At 35.5% G+C, this 19,610-nt stretch overlaps 1 protein-coding gene across 11 annotated transcripts in view; it reads left to right on the top strand.

Annotated features, from left to right (window-relative positions):
• The window catches only part of RPS6KC1 (ribosomal protein S6 kinase C1), a 180,835-nt gene that overhangs the window by 57,546 nt on the left and 103,679 nt on the right, over nt 1-19,610 (top strand). For 6 of the 11 annotated variants that reach the window (XM_026001101.2, XM_026001102.2, XM_072733291.1 and 3 more), the window contains one exon: nt 5,617-5,979. The exons of 3 other annotated variants lie outside the window; for them this stretch is intronic. In XM_026001101.2, the coding sequence (XP_025856886.1) occupies nt 5,617-5,979 (363 nt within the window). Of the gene's footprint in view, nt 1-5,616; nt 5,980-15,650; nt 15,781-19,610 lie in introns of all 11 variants that reach the window. 2 more of the 11 variants (XM_072733294.1, XM_072733296.1) reach the window with 1 other exon arrangement.

The raw sequence follows: 19,610 nt of genomic DNA, 5'->3' as shown, positions 1-19,610 counted from the left end.
AATTTCAGAGAAGTAAAGCCATGTGCCTAAGGTGGTCCAGGCACTCCAAATATTCAGCAGCAAGTATATTTTGAAAGGGGAGATTTAATTTTATGGAGAGGTAAGCAATGAGAATGCCTATTTGTTTATAGAAAGCTCAGTGTGAGCTACTTGAGTGCTCTGTAGCAGGTTTGATTTGCAGAGGAGATTATGGTGAGTAGCAATATAAAAAGTTCATTAGGTAGAAAGGGAAGCCAACTCAGGGATCTTTGTTGTTGATAACAGTATTAGGGTTGTAATTTTGATTGATGTGTTGTTTTCTGAGGTTATTCTGTTTTTCACCAAACATGCAGTAGATATTCTGATGCTCTTTTCATAACATTTTCAAGGGTGAAGCAAAGACTTGTCCTCAGGACATTATAAAAATGTGAAACATCAAAGGAATGGTACTTTTTCATAACAGCAGTTATTTCTAAATGATAAGTTGGTAATCAAATACTGATACTGAGTCTTAATTAGCATCAAGTTTTAGATTTAGATAGTCATCTAAAATCATATTTATAAGGGCTTGTTTCTTAATGGAGATTGATATGTATGTCTTCTACCTCAGGGTGACCTTTGTTCTGCTGGCTAGATATTTTGCTTTGTGTGTGAAGCATGAGTCATTGCTACTAGGAAAAGTAGAAATTCCCTTTCGTTGACTGAACCTCAGTGCTCAGTGAAAGCTATCAGCTAATAATAATGAGGCCATGTATTTTATATATAGTTGACCATGACAGACCACCTGTTGTTCTAAAGGAAACTGATCTCTTTTTGCAGATGGTCTTCAAATACAGATTTCTGATAGTTTATAGTATAAAGATTTATTCTATAGCAACTCAACCTTTTCCCCTGGTGCCTGTCTTTCAGAGGTGGTGTCCTAGACAGATTTCACTAGACTGCCCTACTCTGAGCAGTTCAAAGCACAGAAGGTGAGGGTAGGTAGGTGAACTGGGATGCTATATAAACCCCTCATGTCTGTAGCTGCTTTTTAACCGGTCACCTGGGGCCCTCTAATAGCCCTGAGACTTGAATCTCTGTGATATGAACCTGGAGGCAGAACGCTTTCATAGAACCTTTGACTCTTCCCCCTCCCATCTCTTCCCAAAAAGGCTTAGGTTTTTGTCTTGATGGTGTTGGTGAAGCATGTACCTTTTACTCTCATGATGGCTCCAGAGGGCCCCTTTAAACATGGATTGACTTCAGGTTGGTTTCACTTTTGACAAAGAGTCTCTGAATTGTCAATTGTTGCCCTGCCTTATCCACAACGTTCTTCCTACTCGGCCCAACTGAGAACCTCTAGCTTGTTTGCTGCTCTTTGTATCCTATTCCCTTTCTTTCTGGGTTTTAGGAAGCTAATCTCCACTTCATGCGATGTTTATATGTAGCTTCATATAAAACAGGTTGAATGACAGGACCATGATTTCAAGGCGTTGGGCTAGCACTTTATTATGTATTAAGCATATAGGATGAAAGAGCTGGTACTGAGTCCGTGTGTAAATAATGGTTCATTGCTGCGGTGGTGAAAGGGGAGTGTTCTTGAGTTGGTTGGGGAATACTTCATTGAGAAGAAGGGGGTTTAGAAATTGCTTAAATACAGAAGGGAAAGATTTCGGAGAGTGCTGGAAGATGATTAGTTGCAGTGTATGGTTGCGATAAGATAGTTAGGCTTTTCACATCTGGTAGGGTGCATCTTAGGAGGAGAATTAAAGGAAGAAGACAGGTAAGGAAGAAGTGTCCAGGGTTAGTCTGCTTCAAACAGATCCATCTATAATCATTTTGGTCTTTTCTCTTAAGTTAGGAATTCCTAGGCTCCGGCTGCTGGGTGATTCATACGGGCCTATATTTCATAAATTTTGTCTGTAAAATATAGATTTATTTACAAGCAAATTCCCAGTTTTAGCCCTTGCTGCTGCTTTGGTATCCTTCAAATACCGAGGCTTAAGAACTTGCCATACACGTATAAGAAATGTGATAAGAGTTACCTGTAATCCCACCATACAGGGAAAATTACTGTCAGTGTTTAATATACTTCTCTAGCCTTTTTTCCTGTGTTTTTGTTTTAAAATTAGAATTATAGTATATGCATATACTGCTTTACAGTTTGTTGGTTTTGCATAATAGATAATGAATACCTTGCATTAAACATTCTTCTATAATATAATTTTTAATAGCTGTATAATGTTATCTCAAAGGGATGGACCATAATCTCCTATTGTTAGGAATTTGTTATTTCCAAATTTTCACTAAATTTTGTGATGGATATTCTCATGTATAGATTTTTTTTTTATCATATCTCTGATTGTTTTTGGTATAAGTTGATGAGCTTCTGGGTAAAAGATATTAGCGTTTTTTACATCTGATATGCATTGTCAAATTGTCCTCTAGAAAGATTAAATCAGAAGTCTTTTTGCTTCCCTTTGCTTCTAGTTGAATCAGAATAATTCCTCATCCTAACCTGCTAGTTTTTCTTACTTTGCTTACTTTGAAAGATTCTTCATTTAGAATTGGGTAGAATTTGAAAAGGAAACAATTTGAATATTATTTATTATTTTGTTTTATTATCTGACTTTTTTTCTAGGTATTTTGATAGTCTTACTCTTCTGATATAATTTTATTTAAGCATGATTTCCCTTGCTAACAAAATACGATTGGAAAGGTAAGAGAGGAAATAAAACTATGTCACTAGATTTTTGTGGTCAAAAGCCAAGAAACTGAGTACACATAATTTTACCCCTTTGCCCTTTGGTAATATTGTTCTTGTTAGAAAGGAAAATCAGGCAAAACATGAAACAGTACAATGTGATAGATGATGTAAAGGTTATAGTGGCAAGACACTGGAGAGCAGACAAAAGATCTATAACAACATTTTCCTTTCTTTTATGATTAGCTGTATAAACCAGAACTTATTTTTTTTTAAACTTTGTATATTTGTTTATTAATATCAATGGACCAGCTTATATAATGCCCCCATTTAAGGAAATAAATGTGCATTGAAATATATAAAATATTTTTGAATCACTTAAAGAAATCTCATAAGGTTTGTATGTTTCTCGGATAAATAATTTTGTAGATAGCTGTAAAAGATTTGGATTTTGAAAGCTGTCTGTATAGCTGAAATGTCAGAGATTGAAAAGATTTCCACTAGGTCCAATGAATCTCATCTCAGATTTTGGATTTAATGAAGTCTTTTGCTTTTAGGGAATGAAATGAGCTCTTTATGGACATTCTAAGGATTTGAAAAAAACCCCTGAAAACAGGATATGTTGACAGGGTGCCAAAGTAGTGTCTGAAGCTGATTTGAAATTTGAGTTTAGCTGCCAGTAACATGTTTTTACCCTAACTTATTTTATTTGATATGAAGTAAGCAATTTGAGTCTATAATAAGGGTTGACAAACTATGGCCTGTGGGCCAAATCCGACCTACCACCTGTTTTTATATGACCTACTAGCTAAGAATGGTTTTTATGTTTTAAAATGGTTGGCAGAATTCAAGAGAATATTGTTTTGTGGCATGTGAAAATTATATGGAATTCAAATTTCAGCATCCGTAAATAAAGTGTTACTGGAACACAGCCATACTTATTCATTTACATATTATCTGTGGCTGCTTTTGTACTACAATAGCAGAGTTGATTAGTTATGACATAGATCATATGGCCCACAAAGCCTGAAATATTCCCTGGCCCTCAGAAAAAAAAGTTTGCTGATCCCTGATCTAGCATGTGTAGTCTAATCTACCTTTAAGTTTGACTTTGTATATGATCCTGAAGAAATAATTTTCTTTTCTGAGAAACTTGAAAGTCAATATTCAGTGGTGATACAGATCACATAGTTGTTCCCAAACTTAATTTTTACAAAACTCTATTGTCAATCGTATTGAATGATATAGATCAGTAACTCTCAAAGTATGGTCTTCAACCCCTGGGTATCTTGGAGATCTTTTCAGGAGGTCCCCAAGGCAGAAATTGTCTTCATAATAGTCTAGGAAATTATTTGCCTTTTTCACTGTGTTGACATTTGCACGAATGATGTAAAGACAAATGGTCAACTTCTGAGTCACCCAGGCATCCCTCCTCACACCTTTCAACCAGAACAGCATGACAACAGATTGAGGGCAGGATCAGATGTGGGAATCTAGGCACCTTCTGTTAAAAAGATTTGTAAAAATGTAAAACAATGTCACTTCTCTCACTAAATACTTTGTTTCTGAGAATATAGTTTTTTTTGTTTTTTTTAAAAGATTTTATTTCATTTGAGGAGAGAGAGAGCACGAGGTGAGGTGAGGTTGAGGAGAGGCACAGGGAGAGAGAGAGAAGCAAACTCTCTGCTGAGCAGGGAGCCTAACATGGGGCTTGATCCCAGGACCCAGAGATCATGACCTGAACTAAAGGCAGATGGTCAACCGACTGAGCCATGCAGGCACCCCAAGAATGTAGTTATTTTTAATAAAAATTATGTTAATGGAGTGCCTGAGTGGCTCAGTCGGTTGAGCATCTACCTTTGTCTCTGGTCATTGTCCTGGGGTCTGGGATTGAGTCCTGCATTGGGCTCCGTGCTCAGCGATGAGTCTGCTTTTCCCTTGCCCTCTGCCTGCCACTCCCCCTGTTTATGCACTCTGTCGGCATGTGTCAAATGGATAAATAAAATCTTAAAAAAAAATGATATTAATATGTAATGGACTTCAGTGTTTAATTAAAAAATTTTAGTCTATTTAATTATTAAGAGTGGTAAATTTTACATGTATAATCCACAAAAACAAAAAAGTTTTTTGAGGTTCTCTATTATTTTAAGAATGTAAAGGGAGGTCCCGAGACCTCATGCTCATTTACCATGAAGTCAGATCTATGAAATGGGAGAAAGAATTTTCATTGCTCAGTATTTCAATACCACCTATTTATTAATTTTCTGTCAGAAAACTAAGAGGCAAATATAGACCAAACCTCTCTCCAAAAGCATGTAGAAGAGATTGAAACAAAGATTTCTAAAAATTTAGTCCTTTTAAAAAAAAAAACACAACTAAATGGCATACATTTTCCAGATATGGATGATTATCTAAAAGCACATCTCTGAGGGTACATCGTATAATAGTTAAATAATGATTATATAATTACTATAATACTTGTAATTGAATGATAGTCTATTATGCTTTATATGCATTAACTCTATTTCTAAAGTCATACATAATAAGTAATATTATTAAGTGACTCACTGTTGGTCACATAGTACGTTTTAAGAGCTGGGATCCAAGCACTTGGTTTTGTCTTACCCTGAAGCTCTTATACTTTTCCCTTTATCATAATGATGTTGTTACAAGACATGTGGTAAAGCCTCTTCTTTTTTACAAGAAGACTAGATAAAGACTTGCCTTTGGTTTTAGTGTGATAATTAAGGCAAAGGAGATTGGCTTCTAGAGCTACGTTGAGTGCAGAAATGAACGAAGTAAGCAGAAACAAATTGCCAGGCCCTGATCTCTATCAGGCAATGACAGCCTTCCTAATCGACTTGGATAGTATGAACAAATGAATAGTGTGATTTGCATTCTTTCTGGATAATCCTTAATTTAATATCTATTTACTATTGTGATCATATTTCTAGGTTTCTCCAGTGACAGTGATCTGATATCTCTTACTGTTGACGTGGATTCTCTTGCTGAGTTAGATGATGGAATGGCTTCCAATCAAAATTCTCCCATTAGAACTTTTGGTCTCAATCTTTCTTCGGATCCTTCAGCACTAGGGGCTGTTGCTTCTGACAGTGAACAGAACAAACCAGAAGAAGAACGAGAAAGTCGCAGCCTCTTCCCTGGCAGTTTAAAATCTAAGCTTGGCAAGAGAGATTATTTGGAGAAAGCCGGAGAATTAATAAAGCTGGCTTTAAAAAAAGAAGAAGAAGATGACTATGAAGCTGCTTCCAATTTTTATAGGAAAGGAGTTGATTTACTCCTAGAAGGTGTTCAAGGTACCATTTTATCTGTATTAATATGTTTTGGAATGTTATGTTGGTGCCTGGAAAGAAAAGTGTATACATATAACTATAACTTGTGTAAAGTCCCATGTAAAATTAAGACTGAAAATGAGAAAATACTGAAGATTAAATGGCCTACCTTTGGGGGGCACCTGGATGGCTCAGTCAGTAGGCCTCTGACTCTTGATTTCAGCTTAGGTCATGTAGGACCTTGGTGTCGTGAAATGGAGCCCCCATCCATGCTGGGCATGGAGTCTACTTAGGATCCTGTCCTGCCCTCTCTCCTTTACCTCATAGGCCCATTCATGTGCATTTTTTCTCTCTCTCTCTCTCAAAAAAAAAGACCTATATTTGGGTATATACCTTCTTCTTCTTCTTCTTCTTTTTTTTTTAAGATTTTATTTATTTATTTATTTGACAGAGAGCCAGAGAGCACAAGCAGTGGGAATGGCAGAGGGAGAAGGAGAAGCAGGTTTCCTGCTGAGCGGGGAGCCTGACATAGGGCTGGATCCCAAGATCCTGAGATCATGACCTGAGCCAAAGGCAGGTACTTAATCGACTGAGCCACCGAGGCGCCCCTGGGTATATACTTTTAATTACATGAATGGAAGACAGTATCAGAGCTGCTTAACTCTCTACTTTGATCAATTAACCAACAAAAACAGGTCTTAAAAAAAAATCAAATCTCCACATCTCTTGTATGAATAATAATCTATTTTTTATGATGTGGCTAGTGATCACGAGCCTTCACCTCTCTCAGGAGTATTCACAGAGATTCTTTAGTGCATTTACTCTTGCTCGCCTAAAGAGAGGGGATGAAATGTAAAGGTTCTTGATTTGCCTGCTGTTCTGTTCTTTGTTAGTTGCCATAAATTCTCAGCTAATTACTGGGGTGAATTGGGACATTTAGAGCTGAATGTTTCTGAATGTCTGTAACTAGGATTTAGCTTTTTTTTTTAAGCATCAGATTTTTGTTTATAGTCATTTGTCTTTTCCTTATAGAAAGAGTGTGAAGCATACTGCAGTTTCATGATTTTCTGGACACAATAATCAGACGTTGATAGGACCTTCTTCCAATGGTTTGCTTTCTACAAAATCATCATTTTTCCTGTGGTTCTATGAGCTTTGACTTGTTAGTGCTGTTCAGATTACTATAATCTCCTGTAGCACTAACTCTTTTCCACCCTCACTGTGCTTGGTGTCCTGTAGTACAGAGCCTTCTGTTTTATTAGAGTATGGACGTTCGATCTTCTAATGTGGTAAAAAATGAGTACTTGGCTACGTGGACTAGAAAAGGGAGTAGGTGTAGTAGCATCATTGCTTTTTAGCCAGAATTTTGACTAATTCTCTTGTTTTTAGCCCTTACTCTGATTTCCATAGCTACCTAGTGCTACCAGTTCCCAAACTTTGGGAGAGATTTACAGTGTAATATAAGTCAGGCAATTTTCTTGAGTTTCCCAAGTCAATAACCATTCATCTGTCTGTTATCTAGTTGTAAAATATTTCTGCAGTTTTCTCTCTTAATCTCTTTGTCCTTTTGGGCTTTTGCTTTAAAAATAAGTCTTTTACTGCCACGTTAATGGAGTTAGAGAGAGCACTTCTCATGGTTTGACTGATACGTCATTTTGATACAAATTTTTGTTTCTCAGGTAATGTCATAGGGTTTTTTGTTTGCTAGTAGAGCATTCTGGTCTTTAAAGATCTACACGTTTTTCTTTGTCTTAACTCATTTCGGGTTGACAGTTTAAAATCGGGTTGAGTTGCATTTAGGTTTCATATTTTCCCTTTTCTTTTTAGATCATTTTGTGCTAAAAATTCACTTGTGTTTAACTGACACGGATATATCAGCGTGATATTTTTCTATCTTAGTTATTTGCATTTAAACTTCGAGCACTTCATAATGTTACCACTTGATGGCACCAGAAAAATAAAAATCTTTACTTCAAAATGAGAATTCTGGATATATATATCAGCAAATAACAAACATCATTTAGATATTTACTTTGTGATTATATGGTGAATTATTTCTCACTAGAACTTGATACCAAATCTACTAGACCTCTGTCTCAAGGAATGTTACCATTTATATATGTTTTTCCTATTTAACATATCCCTGTCTTTCTGAAAGCACAATATCCGTTCCAGCCATGGATTGGTTTTAGTTGTTCTTGTGCCATCAAATCCAAAAAATTATACTTGACTAATTGCTTTTAGCCTTTTGTTATTTATTCATTCTGTGATCAATTTCTTTATACAAACTGTGGGAACCACCATCACAGAATTCTAATTTTTAGCCAATATGTAAAATAACCTTTGCTTTAGTTCTTTTTTTTTTTTTTTTTTAAAGATTTTAGTTTTATTTATTTATTTATGAGAGTGAGAGAGAGAGAGAGAGAGGCAGAGACACAGGCAGAGGGAGAAGCAGGCTCCACGCTGGGAGCCCGACGCGAGACTTGATCCCGGGACTCCAGGATTGGGCCCTGGGCCGAAGGCGGGCACCAAACCGCCGAGCCACCCAGGGATCCCCCCTTTGCTTTAGTTCTTATGCTTATGTTTTTAACTATGTGTCACATGTAATGTCAGGGCAATGCTTTTGGTTGGTATGTAAGTCACCACCTAACAGACATATGGACATTATTGGTTAAACTCCCCCTCCCCCCCGTTTTATTGAGATACAATTGACATATAACATTGCACTAAAGGTGTACATGATTTGATACCTTTTTATATATATTATGAAATGATTACCATAATGAGTTTAGTTAATTAGCATCCTTCCCCTCACAAAGTAACAAAATTTTTTCTTCTTATGACAAGAATTTTTAAGATCTACTCTTTTAGCAATTTTCAAATATGTGATAAGGTATTTTTAAACTATAGTCCCAATGTTGTATATTACATCATGGGACTCGTTAATCTTGTAAATGGAAGTTCGCACCTTTTGACTACCTTCTCCTACTTTTCTCACACCCCTATTCCTGCCTCTGGTAACCTACCAATCTTTTCTGTAAGTTGGTTCTTTTTAGATTCTACCATAAGTGAGATTGTATAGTATTTGTTTCTCAGAGGTATTTTACTTAGCATAATGACCTCAAGGTCCATTCATTTCACTAATGGCAGGATTTCCTTCTTTTTTTTTTTTTTTTTTTTAATGATAGTCACAGGGAGAGAGAGAGAGAGAGAGAGAGAGGCAGAGACACAGGCAGAGGGAGAAGCAGGCTCCATGCACCAGGAGCCCGATGTTGGATTCGATCCTGGGTCTCCAGGATCACGCCCTGGGCCAAAGGCAGGCGCCAAACCACTGCGCCACCCAGGGATCCCTTCCTCCTTTTTTATGGCTGAATAATGTTTCCGTGTGTGTGTATGGACACACACACGTATATTGTTTTTTTTTCTGGGATTTAATGGTTTCAGGTCTTATGTTCAGGTCTTTAATTTTAAGGTCTGTGAATTTTATGCAGATGTTCAGGTCTTTAATTTTGAGTTAATTTTTGTGTGTGGTGTAAAATAGGGGCTTAGTGTTATTTTTTTTGCAGGTAGCTGTTCATTTTTGTCAATACCATTTATTGAAAATATCCTTCCTAGTGTATATTTTTGGTTCCTTTGTCAGAAATTAATTGACTATATATGTGTGGCGTGTGGCTTTATTTCTGTGCTCTGTATTTTGTCCCATTGATCTAGGTGGCCAGTACCATACTGTTTTGACTCCTATAGCTTTGTAATATAGTTTGAAATCAGGAAATGTGATGCCTCCAGCTTTGTTCTTTATTCAGAGATTGCTTTAGATATTTAGGGTCTTTTGTGGTTCCGTACAAATTTTAGGATTTTTTTTTCCTACTTAGGTGAAAAATGTTATTTCCTACTTGGATGGAATTTTGGTAGGGATGAATTTTGGTAGGAATGCATTGATAGGGAAGCTATAGATTGGATTGGGTAGTATGGACATTTTAACAATATTAATTCTTTCAATCCATGAGCATGGGATATCTTTCCATTTATTTTTGCCTTCAATTTCTTTTATCAATGATTTGTAACAGATTTCATGTTATTAATTCTAACAGTTTATTTGGTGGAATCTGTAGGGTTTTCTGTATATAATATCATACTACCTGCAAATAGAGACAGTTTTACTTCTTCCTTTCTGATTTGTATGCCTTTTATTTCTTTTTCTTGTCTGATTGCCATGACTAGGACCTTTGTAGTACCATGTTGAATCAAGTGGTGGGAATGAGCATCGTTGTCTTGTTCCTGATCTTAGAGGAAAAGCTTTCAGTTATTTACCATCGAGTGTAATGTTGAGTATGATGGATTTATTCTTTAATTTGTGGGGAAATTGGGGGCTCTAGCTTGTGGGCTGACTTGATGTCTATGGGTAGAAGAGATATTTTCTTCAGGAAAGTTTGTTTTAGTAGGGTAAAGTTACTGAAACATCGCTATAACCATAATGCCTATGCATCATTTTAATTTAATTCTTGCTATAAGAATGGTTACCTGTTAGGAAAAAAACAATAGAATTGTTATCTGTGACCTTGGTTTGGTTTAATATGCTTTATAATAAATTCATTATTTCTGGATATCTGATAATCTAGAGAGAATGATCTTTCAGAGCTAAGTAAGAGTGCTTTATACAAGGTTCTTATGATTTGGCAAATTTTGTTATTCTAAATACTAACTATTCATCCTAACTAAAGTATTCACCCTAAAGGAGGTTATCTGCGTTGTTTGTAGATCTGATAAAGATGGCTTAATGTTTTTCTTACTTAACTGGTGTTTGCACAGCTGAGACTAGAGGCAGAACGCAATAGCAGCAGTTCTGTTTGCCCATCCAGGAGAGAAGGAGCATACCCGGATACTGGTAACTTTGAATTCTCCTTTTGAATCTGACACTTATTTCCTCAATCTAGGAATGGCTCTTGAAATTAAGGTGCCTTCTGCTCTTCTAAGTATCAGGTCTTTATGTGCTTAAGACAGAAAATCCAAAAATCAAGATTGAAGGAATCAACTTGAATCTTTGAAGAGAATGTTTCCAATACATTTCCTTTCACTTCTGTCTTGTTTGTTTTTGCAATGGCCTGGAATGATTAATCTATATTCTGAGTGTTGGTTTTCTAGAATAATTATGGGAATGTAGAATGGCAAATGGATGACATAAAGGCATTAATAAAATATTTAAATAACAGCAATAATTTATTGTCTATAGATGCCTGTCATTGTACAAGGGGTTTTTCTTAACATATTTTTAACCCTCAGAACAAGCCTATAAGCTGAACTATGACTGGTCATACTGGGCTTTGTCTAAGGACACCAAAATTTAGAGGGTGCAAAAATTTAATGTAATGATTCTAGAAGCTTGGCACCTAGTTAGCAAGAATAATTATTTAAAACAGGAAGCTACCAGATGGCGAGCATTGTTAGTAGCACCCATCTGTGGGCTACATTATGAATTACAGAGTTGATTTGAGAACTGGTTTTGTTTGGTTTGTTCTAGGTGCCAAAATTGCTGGCTTATTTGTTTGTAAGGTAGATACTGTAATCCCCATTTAATAGGTGGAGAAAACTAAGACTTGTATAAAGCAAGCAATTTGCTCCATTAATAAAAGCCACTAAGAGTTTCAGTTTTAAATCTGGGTCTTTCTGAGTTCAAATCTTATCTTGTTTCCACTGTGCCATGTTACTTCTTAAACATTTCTTTTCTAATTATAGTAGCTTTTTAAAATGGAGAAGAAACAAGTCTTCAGAGAGTATCAAATATTTATAAACTTTATTTTGAAATTCATTCTTTTTCCTTCCATTTGATTATTTGCTTATTCAGCCATCTATTCATCCAATTGAAGTTTCAATAGGTATGTACTGGGTGTTGTGATAGTGACTATAAAATGGTTTTTAAATATAGAATTGAATGATGACCCTTCAAAATAAGATCTCTTTTCTGTTTCTTTTTAAATTTTCTGCATATATTATAAATCTCACATTGAAAAGTATTCCTGGATGCTGTTGATATGTAAGTTTTCTATGATTGTTCTTGGGGATATTTTTGACCAATGGGATAACTCTGAAGATACTATGAAAGTATTGTCTAGTCCACTTACTTTTAGGGGTTGTCCACTTAACTACAAAGTATGGTATAGTATAAGGCTAACAACACTGAAAGCTGTAATTTTAATAGGCAGTGGTGGTATAATCATACTGTCTTCTAATGCATTGGCTCTTAGCTGATTTGATTTATGATCTTCTGTGGGAACTTTGTTCTTTTTCAATATTATTTTGATTGTTTGGGTCCCCTTACAACTCTATATAAATTGAAAATCACCATTTTAAAAAAATGAGCTATGGTGGATTTTATTTACTTTTTAATTTTTTCTTTTAGAAAATCAGGTTTTCTGTTTCTGCAAAAAAGGCTGTCTGAATTTTGATAGGGATTTCATTAGATTTGTAAATAAATATGGAGAGTATTACCATCTTAAAAGTATATTCTAATCCATGAACACACTGGATGTCTTTCCATTTATTTAGATCTTTAATTTCTTTCAGCAATGTTTTGTAATGTTTTGTAATTTTCAGTGTATGCTCTTCACTTTCTTGGTTAAATCTATTCCTAGGTATTTATTCTTTTGATGTTATTGTAATTAGAATTGTTTCATTAATTTTCTTTTTGGATTGTTCATTCCTGGCATTATAAACACAACTGATTTTGTATTTTTATCTTGTATGTGGCAGCTTGCTGAATTCATTTATTAGCTGTAGTAGTTATTTGGTAGATTCTTTGGGATTTCTATAAGATTATGTTCTCTGTGAATAGATGCAGTTTTGCTTGTTCCTTTTCAATTTGGATGCCTTTTTAAAAAATCTCTTCTTCTTGCCTAATGCTCTGGTTAGGACTTCCAGTGAAATGTTTAATAGCTCCAGTAAAAGCATGAATCACATGCCTTCACCTCATTTTTCTAGCTAGGGAATAACCTAATTAGGTATAGGTTATTTATTCATCCCTGCAAAGGAGCGAGTCATCCTTGGCTTGTTCTGGATTTCAGGGGGAAACCTTTCCATCTTTTATTATTGAGTATGATATATTTTTTTTAAAAAAGATTTATTTGAGAAAGAGAGAGAAAGTGGGGGAGGGGTCGAGTGGGAGAGAGAGAGAATCTGATTCCCCTCTGAGCATGGAGCTCCACCATGACCCTGGGATCATGACCTGGGCTGAAACCAAGGGTCCGATGCTTAACCAACTGAACCACCCAGGCACCCCTCCTTTGAGTATGATGTTAGTTATTTTTCATGTGTACCCTGTATCATGTTGAAGAAATTCCCTTCTATTCCTAGCTTTCTGGATGGTTTTATTATGAAAGAGTGCTAGATTCTGTCAAATGCTTTTTCTCCTTCAGTTGAGATGATCATGTGTCTCCCCCGATACCCCTGCCCTTCGTTCTATTAATGTGTGGTATATTACATTGATTTTCTTTACCTTTGCATTGCTGGAGTAAATCCCACATGCCACAGAGATTTTTTACCTTATATTTAAACCTGATTGTGCTCTTAATATCTCTTGTATATTTGGTTCATCATTGTAATATAGTTGGAAAATATGGGCTGCTCGTTGAAGTATGAACCTGCTTGTCCATTTTAATCTGTAAATCGCAATTTTACTTTTCAGAGAGCAGTACTAAACAAACATAGAATTCTTTTTAATGAAAGCTTTCCACTACCTTTTCTGTTTTTTTTTCTTTTCTGTTTTAAAATAAAACATGTGCTCTTCTCTATAATTCAATAAATTGAATAAATAAGTTATGATTCAATAAATTGCTTTAGTTGAGGAATTTTTAGATCTTAACTGTTTTGAAACTGGCTAGAAGAAAGCATTTTAAAACAGTAAAACTCAGATTTTAAAAATAGAGATTTGAAAGTCGTTTTTATGTTGCCTATTCTGTTTTCCTGTCCCCATCATTACCCTGTGTGTGTGTGTGTGTGTGTGTGTGTGTGTGTGTGTTTCCTTTAATTATCTAGGAAGTGTCTGTAACAGGAAAAACCAGGTACTAATGCAGTGTTCTTAGAAGAAACTATTTCATAGGTTCAGGGTAAAGGTGCCATAGACTGAATGTGTGTCTTCCCAAAATTCATATTGAAACCTAATCCCCAGAGTGATGGTATTTGGAGGTGGGGCCTTTGAGAGATGATTAGGCCTGAGGGTTCTGCCCTCATGAGTGGGATTAGTGCTCATTAGAGACCTCAGAAAGCTGCTTTGCTCCTTTCACCACGTGAGAAGGCATAGTGAGAAGGCATAGTGAGACGGTAGCCATCAATGGACAAGGAAGCCAGCACCAGATAGCAGATCTGTTGGAATCTTGCTCTTGGCCTTTGAGCCTCTAGACCTGTGAGAGGTGCATTTTTGTTTATAAGTTCCATGCTATTCTGTTCTTACAGCCAGAATGAAACTAAGAGAAGACTTTAGATTCTCTGGTTGTGATGTTCACAAATGGAGAGACAGTTGCTTTTTAAATTATCCTGTACTCAGATCAGTCCTATCAAATTTTGTGTTATACTGGACTCTTTCAGTTATTGGCAAACAAAACTAACTCAAAGAAGCTCACGTAGAAAGTGTTGTAGCCCACATAAATGAGTGGTCACATCTGGCTAGATTCAGGTGTTGAAGAACTGTCACAGGGTTTCTATGCTTGTTTGCTCATCTTTATACATGGCCTGTCCTTTTAGTCCCCTTTCTCCCGCTTACTTTGATCTCTGGGTGGTGTGAAAGATAACCCCCTCATCCCATCCCTGGGCAGCTGTAAGTTTACAGAGTTTTTTTTCCCTCTGAGTTCTAGAGGAAGAGTGTGTTTTCCCTCTAGCTCCTGTACAAGCATGGGTCACATGCCTTTACCTCCTTTTTCTAGCTAGGGAATAACCTAATTAGGTATAGGTTATTGACTCCTCCCTTCAAAGGTGGGCAGAACTATCCCTCATGAACCATACAAACTAAACAGCATAGCTGTAGAATATGAGGGGAGTGGACCAAAATGAGAAAGGATTATTAGGCAGAAACAAAATAAAATGAAAATGTTACCCTCTACTTAACCCTTCCTGACCCCACACTGACCCTTAATATGCTTTCTCCCCCTTCCCTGTTAAAAAATGTTTGTTTATATGTTTTCTCATACATGTTTCTTAGATTTTCTAGGGAACAAGCATCATATCTATTTTTTTTAACTTTTAATTGAATTGAATTTACAGAAAAGTACATATTGTAAGTATAAAGCTTGATATATTTTCACCCATGGAGCACACTTATGCTACTGGTACCTGGATTAACAAGTAGAACTTGATCAGTACTCTTGAGGCATCCATATGTTCCTTTCCAATTACTACCTCCCCAGAAGTGATTGCTATCTTGATCTCTAAAGAACGCTGATTGCATGAGATCTGCCTTTTTCTATTCTTACCTCTTGTGAGGGTACTGTTCCAGTTTATGTCCTCTTCTGTACGTCCACCCCTCTTCTGTGTAGTTTCTTTTATCAGTGAGGATGGGGGAGTGATTGGTGTTTCTCTTTTGTTTTTATAGGCCCCTTATCTTTGTCTTCTCCTTTCCATTATTCTCTACACCCCTTTACTGTTACATTATCCCTCCCTCTCTTTCTTTCTTTCTTTCAAGATTTTATTTATTTATTTATTTGACACAGAGAGAAAGAGCACAAGCGGGGGAGCAGCAGACAGAGGGAGAAGGAGAAGCAGGCTCCTTGCAGAGCAGAGACGGATCCTGGGATCATGACCTGAGCCTAAGGCAGACGCTTAACCGACTGAGCTACCCAGGTGCCCCCATCATACCCTTTTCTTTAGGGTCTGTTTCTTTCCCAGAAGAAAAGCTTTACTAAGGCTCTCACTTTTGGTTCCACTCACTTTCAAGTCTGTCTTTATATTTATAGCCTGTGTTTTCAAACTGCCAAGTCCCAGTTTATGTTTCATATTTTGGCATTTAATTGAACTTTTTCTTTCTGGGGGTGTTTATGTTTCATTTTGTTTTTCTACTGTTCTTTAAGTCCTGTGTACCCTTGTCTACTTTTTTAAGGGATCTGTTAATCTCTCTCTCCTTTGGTTTCTACATTCATGCGCCTGCAATAGTGGGGCCTTTGGAGCTCTGTTGTAATTTGGTTTATTTCTCTATTTACAGATAATCTAAAAGTCATGGTATTCTTTTCTTAGGAATGCTGAAGGTGTGGGTCATATGTGGTTTTATTTATCCCTCAAGTTTTTAATTTGTTTTGTTTTTTGTTTTGAGAGATTATGTGGGGAGATTTGAAATTGGGTGGTTTTCATTATCTTCCAGACTTGAGATGCTACACTTACTATTATTTAAAATTTTCAGTAACTTTTGCATTCCTGAAATAAACCTACTCAGTTGCAGTGTGTCTTTTTTTATATATCACTGGGGTTTGTTGCTATTATTTATTCAAGATTTTTGTGTGTTTTTATTTTTCATGTTTATTGTCTTATCTATATATACAAATATATTCATAAATCTATATATGTATTAAGATATATTTACTGAATCAAAAGTAAATTATAGACATCATGGCTTTGACCTGTATGTAAAAGACATTTCCAGAAAATAAGGTCATTCTTTTACATATCCACAGTGTAAATATCATACTTAACAAATTTAAGAGCAATTTTAGGGAAAGGATTTAATTTCTTTAATAGATATCCAACTGTTAAAATTGTATATATTTCTTCTTTTATCAACTAATTGGTAAGTTGTATTTTTCAAAGAATATGTTTCATACAAATGGTCAAGTTAGTTTTTTTTCTCTGCCCTTTTGCTTTATTATTCTTCTTGAGATATAATTGACGTATAACATTATGTTTTAGGTGTATAGCATAATGATTTGATATATGTATATATTGCAAAATGATCATAGTAATAAGTCTTGCTAACATCCATCCCCAAACCATTGCAATTTTTTTTCTTTTGTGATGAGAACTTTTAAGATATATTCTCTACACAACTTTCAAATATACAATACAGTATTATTAACTATTGATAATATTGACAATATGTTGTACATTATACCTCTGGGATTTATTTAGTTTATAACTGGAAGAACTTTGTATTTTTTGAACCCCTTCTCTCATCTGGCAACTGTGAGTCTGTTTTCTGTGGCTCTGAGCTTTTTTTAAAAAGGAGATTCTACATGTAAGTGAGATCACACGGTATTTACTTTTTCTGTGTAACTATTTCACTTAGCATAATGCCTTTAAGGTTCATCCATATTGTTGTAAGTGGCAGGATTCCGTTCTTTTTATGGCTGAATAATATTCCTGTGTGTGTATGTGTATACCACATTTTCTTCATTCATCCATTGATGGACACTTTGGTTGTTTCTGTTTTTGCTGTTGTAAATAATGCTACAGTGAACTGGGGTTGCAGATATCTTTTTAAGTGTTTTTGTTTTCTTTGGGTAAATACCCGGAATTGCTGGAACATGTAGTAGTTCTATTTTTAATTTTTTGAAGAGCCTCCATATTGTTTTCTGTAGTAGCAGCACCAATTTATATTCCCACCAACAATGCACAAGGGTTTCTTGTTCTTCACATCCTTCCAAACTCCTGTTATCTCTTTGATAACAGTCACTCTAACAAGTGTGAGGTGATTTCTCGTTGTGGTTTTGATTTGCATTTTTCTGATGATTAGTGGTATGGAGCACCTTTTGACGTATCTATTGGCCATTGGTATACTTTTGGGATAACCTTTATATAGATTCTGACCATTTTTATTTTTATTATTTATTTATTTATTTATTTATTTATTTATTCATTCATTCATTCATTCATTCATTTATTAGATTATTTATTTATTTATTCATGAGAGACGGGGGGGGGGGGGGTGGGGGCAGAGACACAGGCAGAGGCAGAAGCAGGCTCCATGCAGGGAGCCTGATGTGGGACTCGATCCCGGGTCTCCAGGATCATTTCCTGGGCTGAAGGCAGGCGCTAAACCACTGAGCAACCCAAGAATCCCCTGATTCTGCCCATTTTTAAATTTTTTGTTAGAGAGTTGGATGAATACCTTAGATATTTTGGATATTAATCCCTTTTATAGTTTGTAGGTATTTTCTCCCATTTGGTATGTTGCCTTTTCATTTTGTTGATGGTTTCCTTTGCTCTGCAGAAGCTTTTAATTTTGATGTCTCATTTATTTTTGCTTTTGTTGCCTTGGCTTTTAGCATGAAACCCTCAAATTTATTGATTGTGGAATTATAGTATCTTTTTATCTTTTTGGTATCTGTTGGATCTTTCCTGATGTTGGTATTATATTTTCATTATCAGTCATATTAAGGATTTACCAGTTTTATTAATGTTATAATATTTATACATTGTTTTCTATTTTATGTATTTCTGTTTCTTTCTCTCCTACTTAACTTTAGGTCTGGTGTTTACTTTTTGAGTTAGGAGCTTACATCTTTGAATTTGGCCATTTTTTCTATATATGTTTAAGTTTATAAATTTCCCACTAAGTACTGCTTTAGCTACATTCCATAGGTTTAGATACATCAGATCTTCACTGTTACCAGTTCAAAATATTTATTTTGTCTCATTAGTTTTCTATGGCTGCTCTAACAAATTACCATAAATTTACAACACAAATTATTATTTTGTGGATTAGAAATCTGCTGTGAATCTCAGCTATAAATCAAGGTATGGGCAGGACTATATTCCTTTCCAGAGACTTTAGGGGGAGAATCTGTTTCATTGCCTTTTCCAGCTTCTAGAGGCTGCCTGCATCCCTACCTCCATCTTCTAAGTCAGCAGAGTTATATCCCTTTGACCTTTCTTTCCTAGTTACATCTCACTCTGATTCTCAGCAAGGAAAGGTTATCTGATTTTAAGGACCTTTGTGATTTGGTTGGGCCTACCCTTACAATCCAGGGTAATTGCCCTATCTGAAGGTTCTTAACCTTAATCATTTGTAAAGTCACTTTAGCCAAGTTAAATAATTTATTTACAGGTTCCTGGGTTAGGACATGGCCATTTTTAGGGGTCCATTAGTCTGCTGTACCTGGGAATTACTCCTATGTAATATATTTCTAAGTATCATAAGTATACTAATTAATCTCTCAGCAGTTGAGATTTTTCTAGTTATCTTTTTGTTACAGATTTATAGTTCAATTCCATGGTGTTCAAAGAACTTTGAATGATTTCAGTGTTTTGAAATTTGTTGATGGTTTATTTATGGCCAAGCCACCCTTCCTGTTTAATCATTTTAAATAGTGCCTTGAAATGGGAATGCTCGCTACAGTCAAAAAATTAATTGAAGATTTCACGATACTTTCTATTACATGGTGATCTTTTGTTTGTAGGTCATTATCCTACTTTCTGATAGTCTCTGTCTTTTGCGTAGTTAACCAATCATTACAGAGTAGTCAGTCTATATTACTGAATAGTCATAACTACTTATGATTAAATTGACTTTTGATCTGTATGAGATGTTATTAAATTATTCCCTGATTAATGAAAACATACCAATTTTATTGGCTGTGTATGAAAACCTCACAAATATAGTCAAATCATATTTTGATTGAGTCTAGATCAATGATAACTCATTCTCCTACAAAAGAAAAGTATACTCTAGGTCAATAAAGAAC

This window comes from Vulpes vulpes, chromosome 13, assembly GCF_048418805.1.
Source record: "Vulpes vulpes isolate BD-2025 chromosome 13, VulVul3, whole genome shotgun sequence".
In the NCBI taxonomy this organism is placed as follows: domain Eukaryota; kingdom Metazoa; phylum Chordata; class Mammalia; order Carnivora; family Canidae; genus Vulpes; species Vulpes vulpes.
Note: the sequence above shows the minus strand (reverse complement) of the source record. Positions and strands in the feature narration are given on the sequence as shown.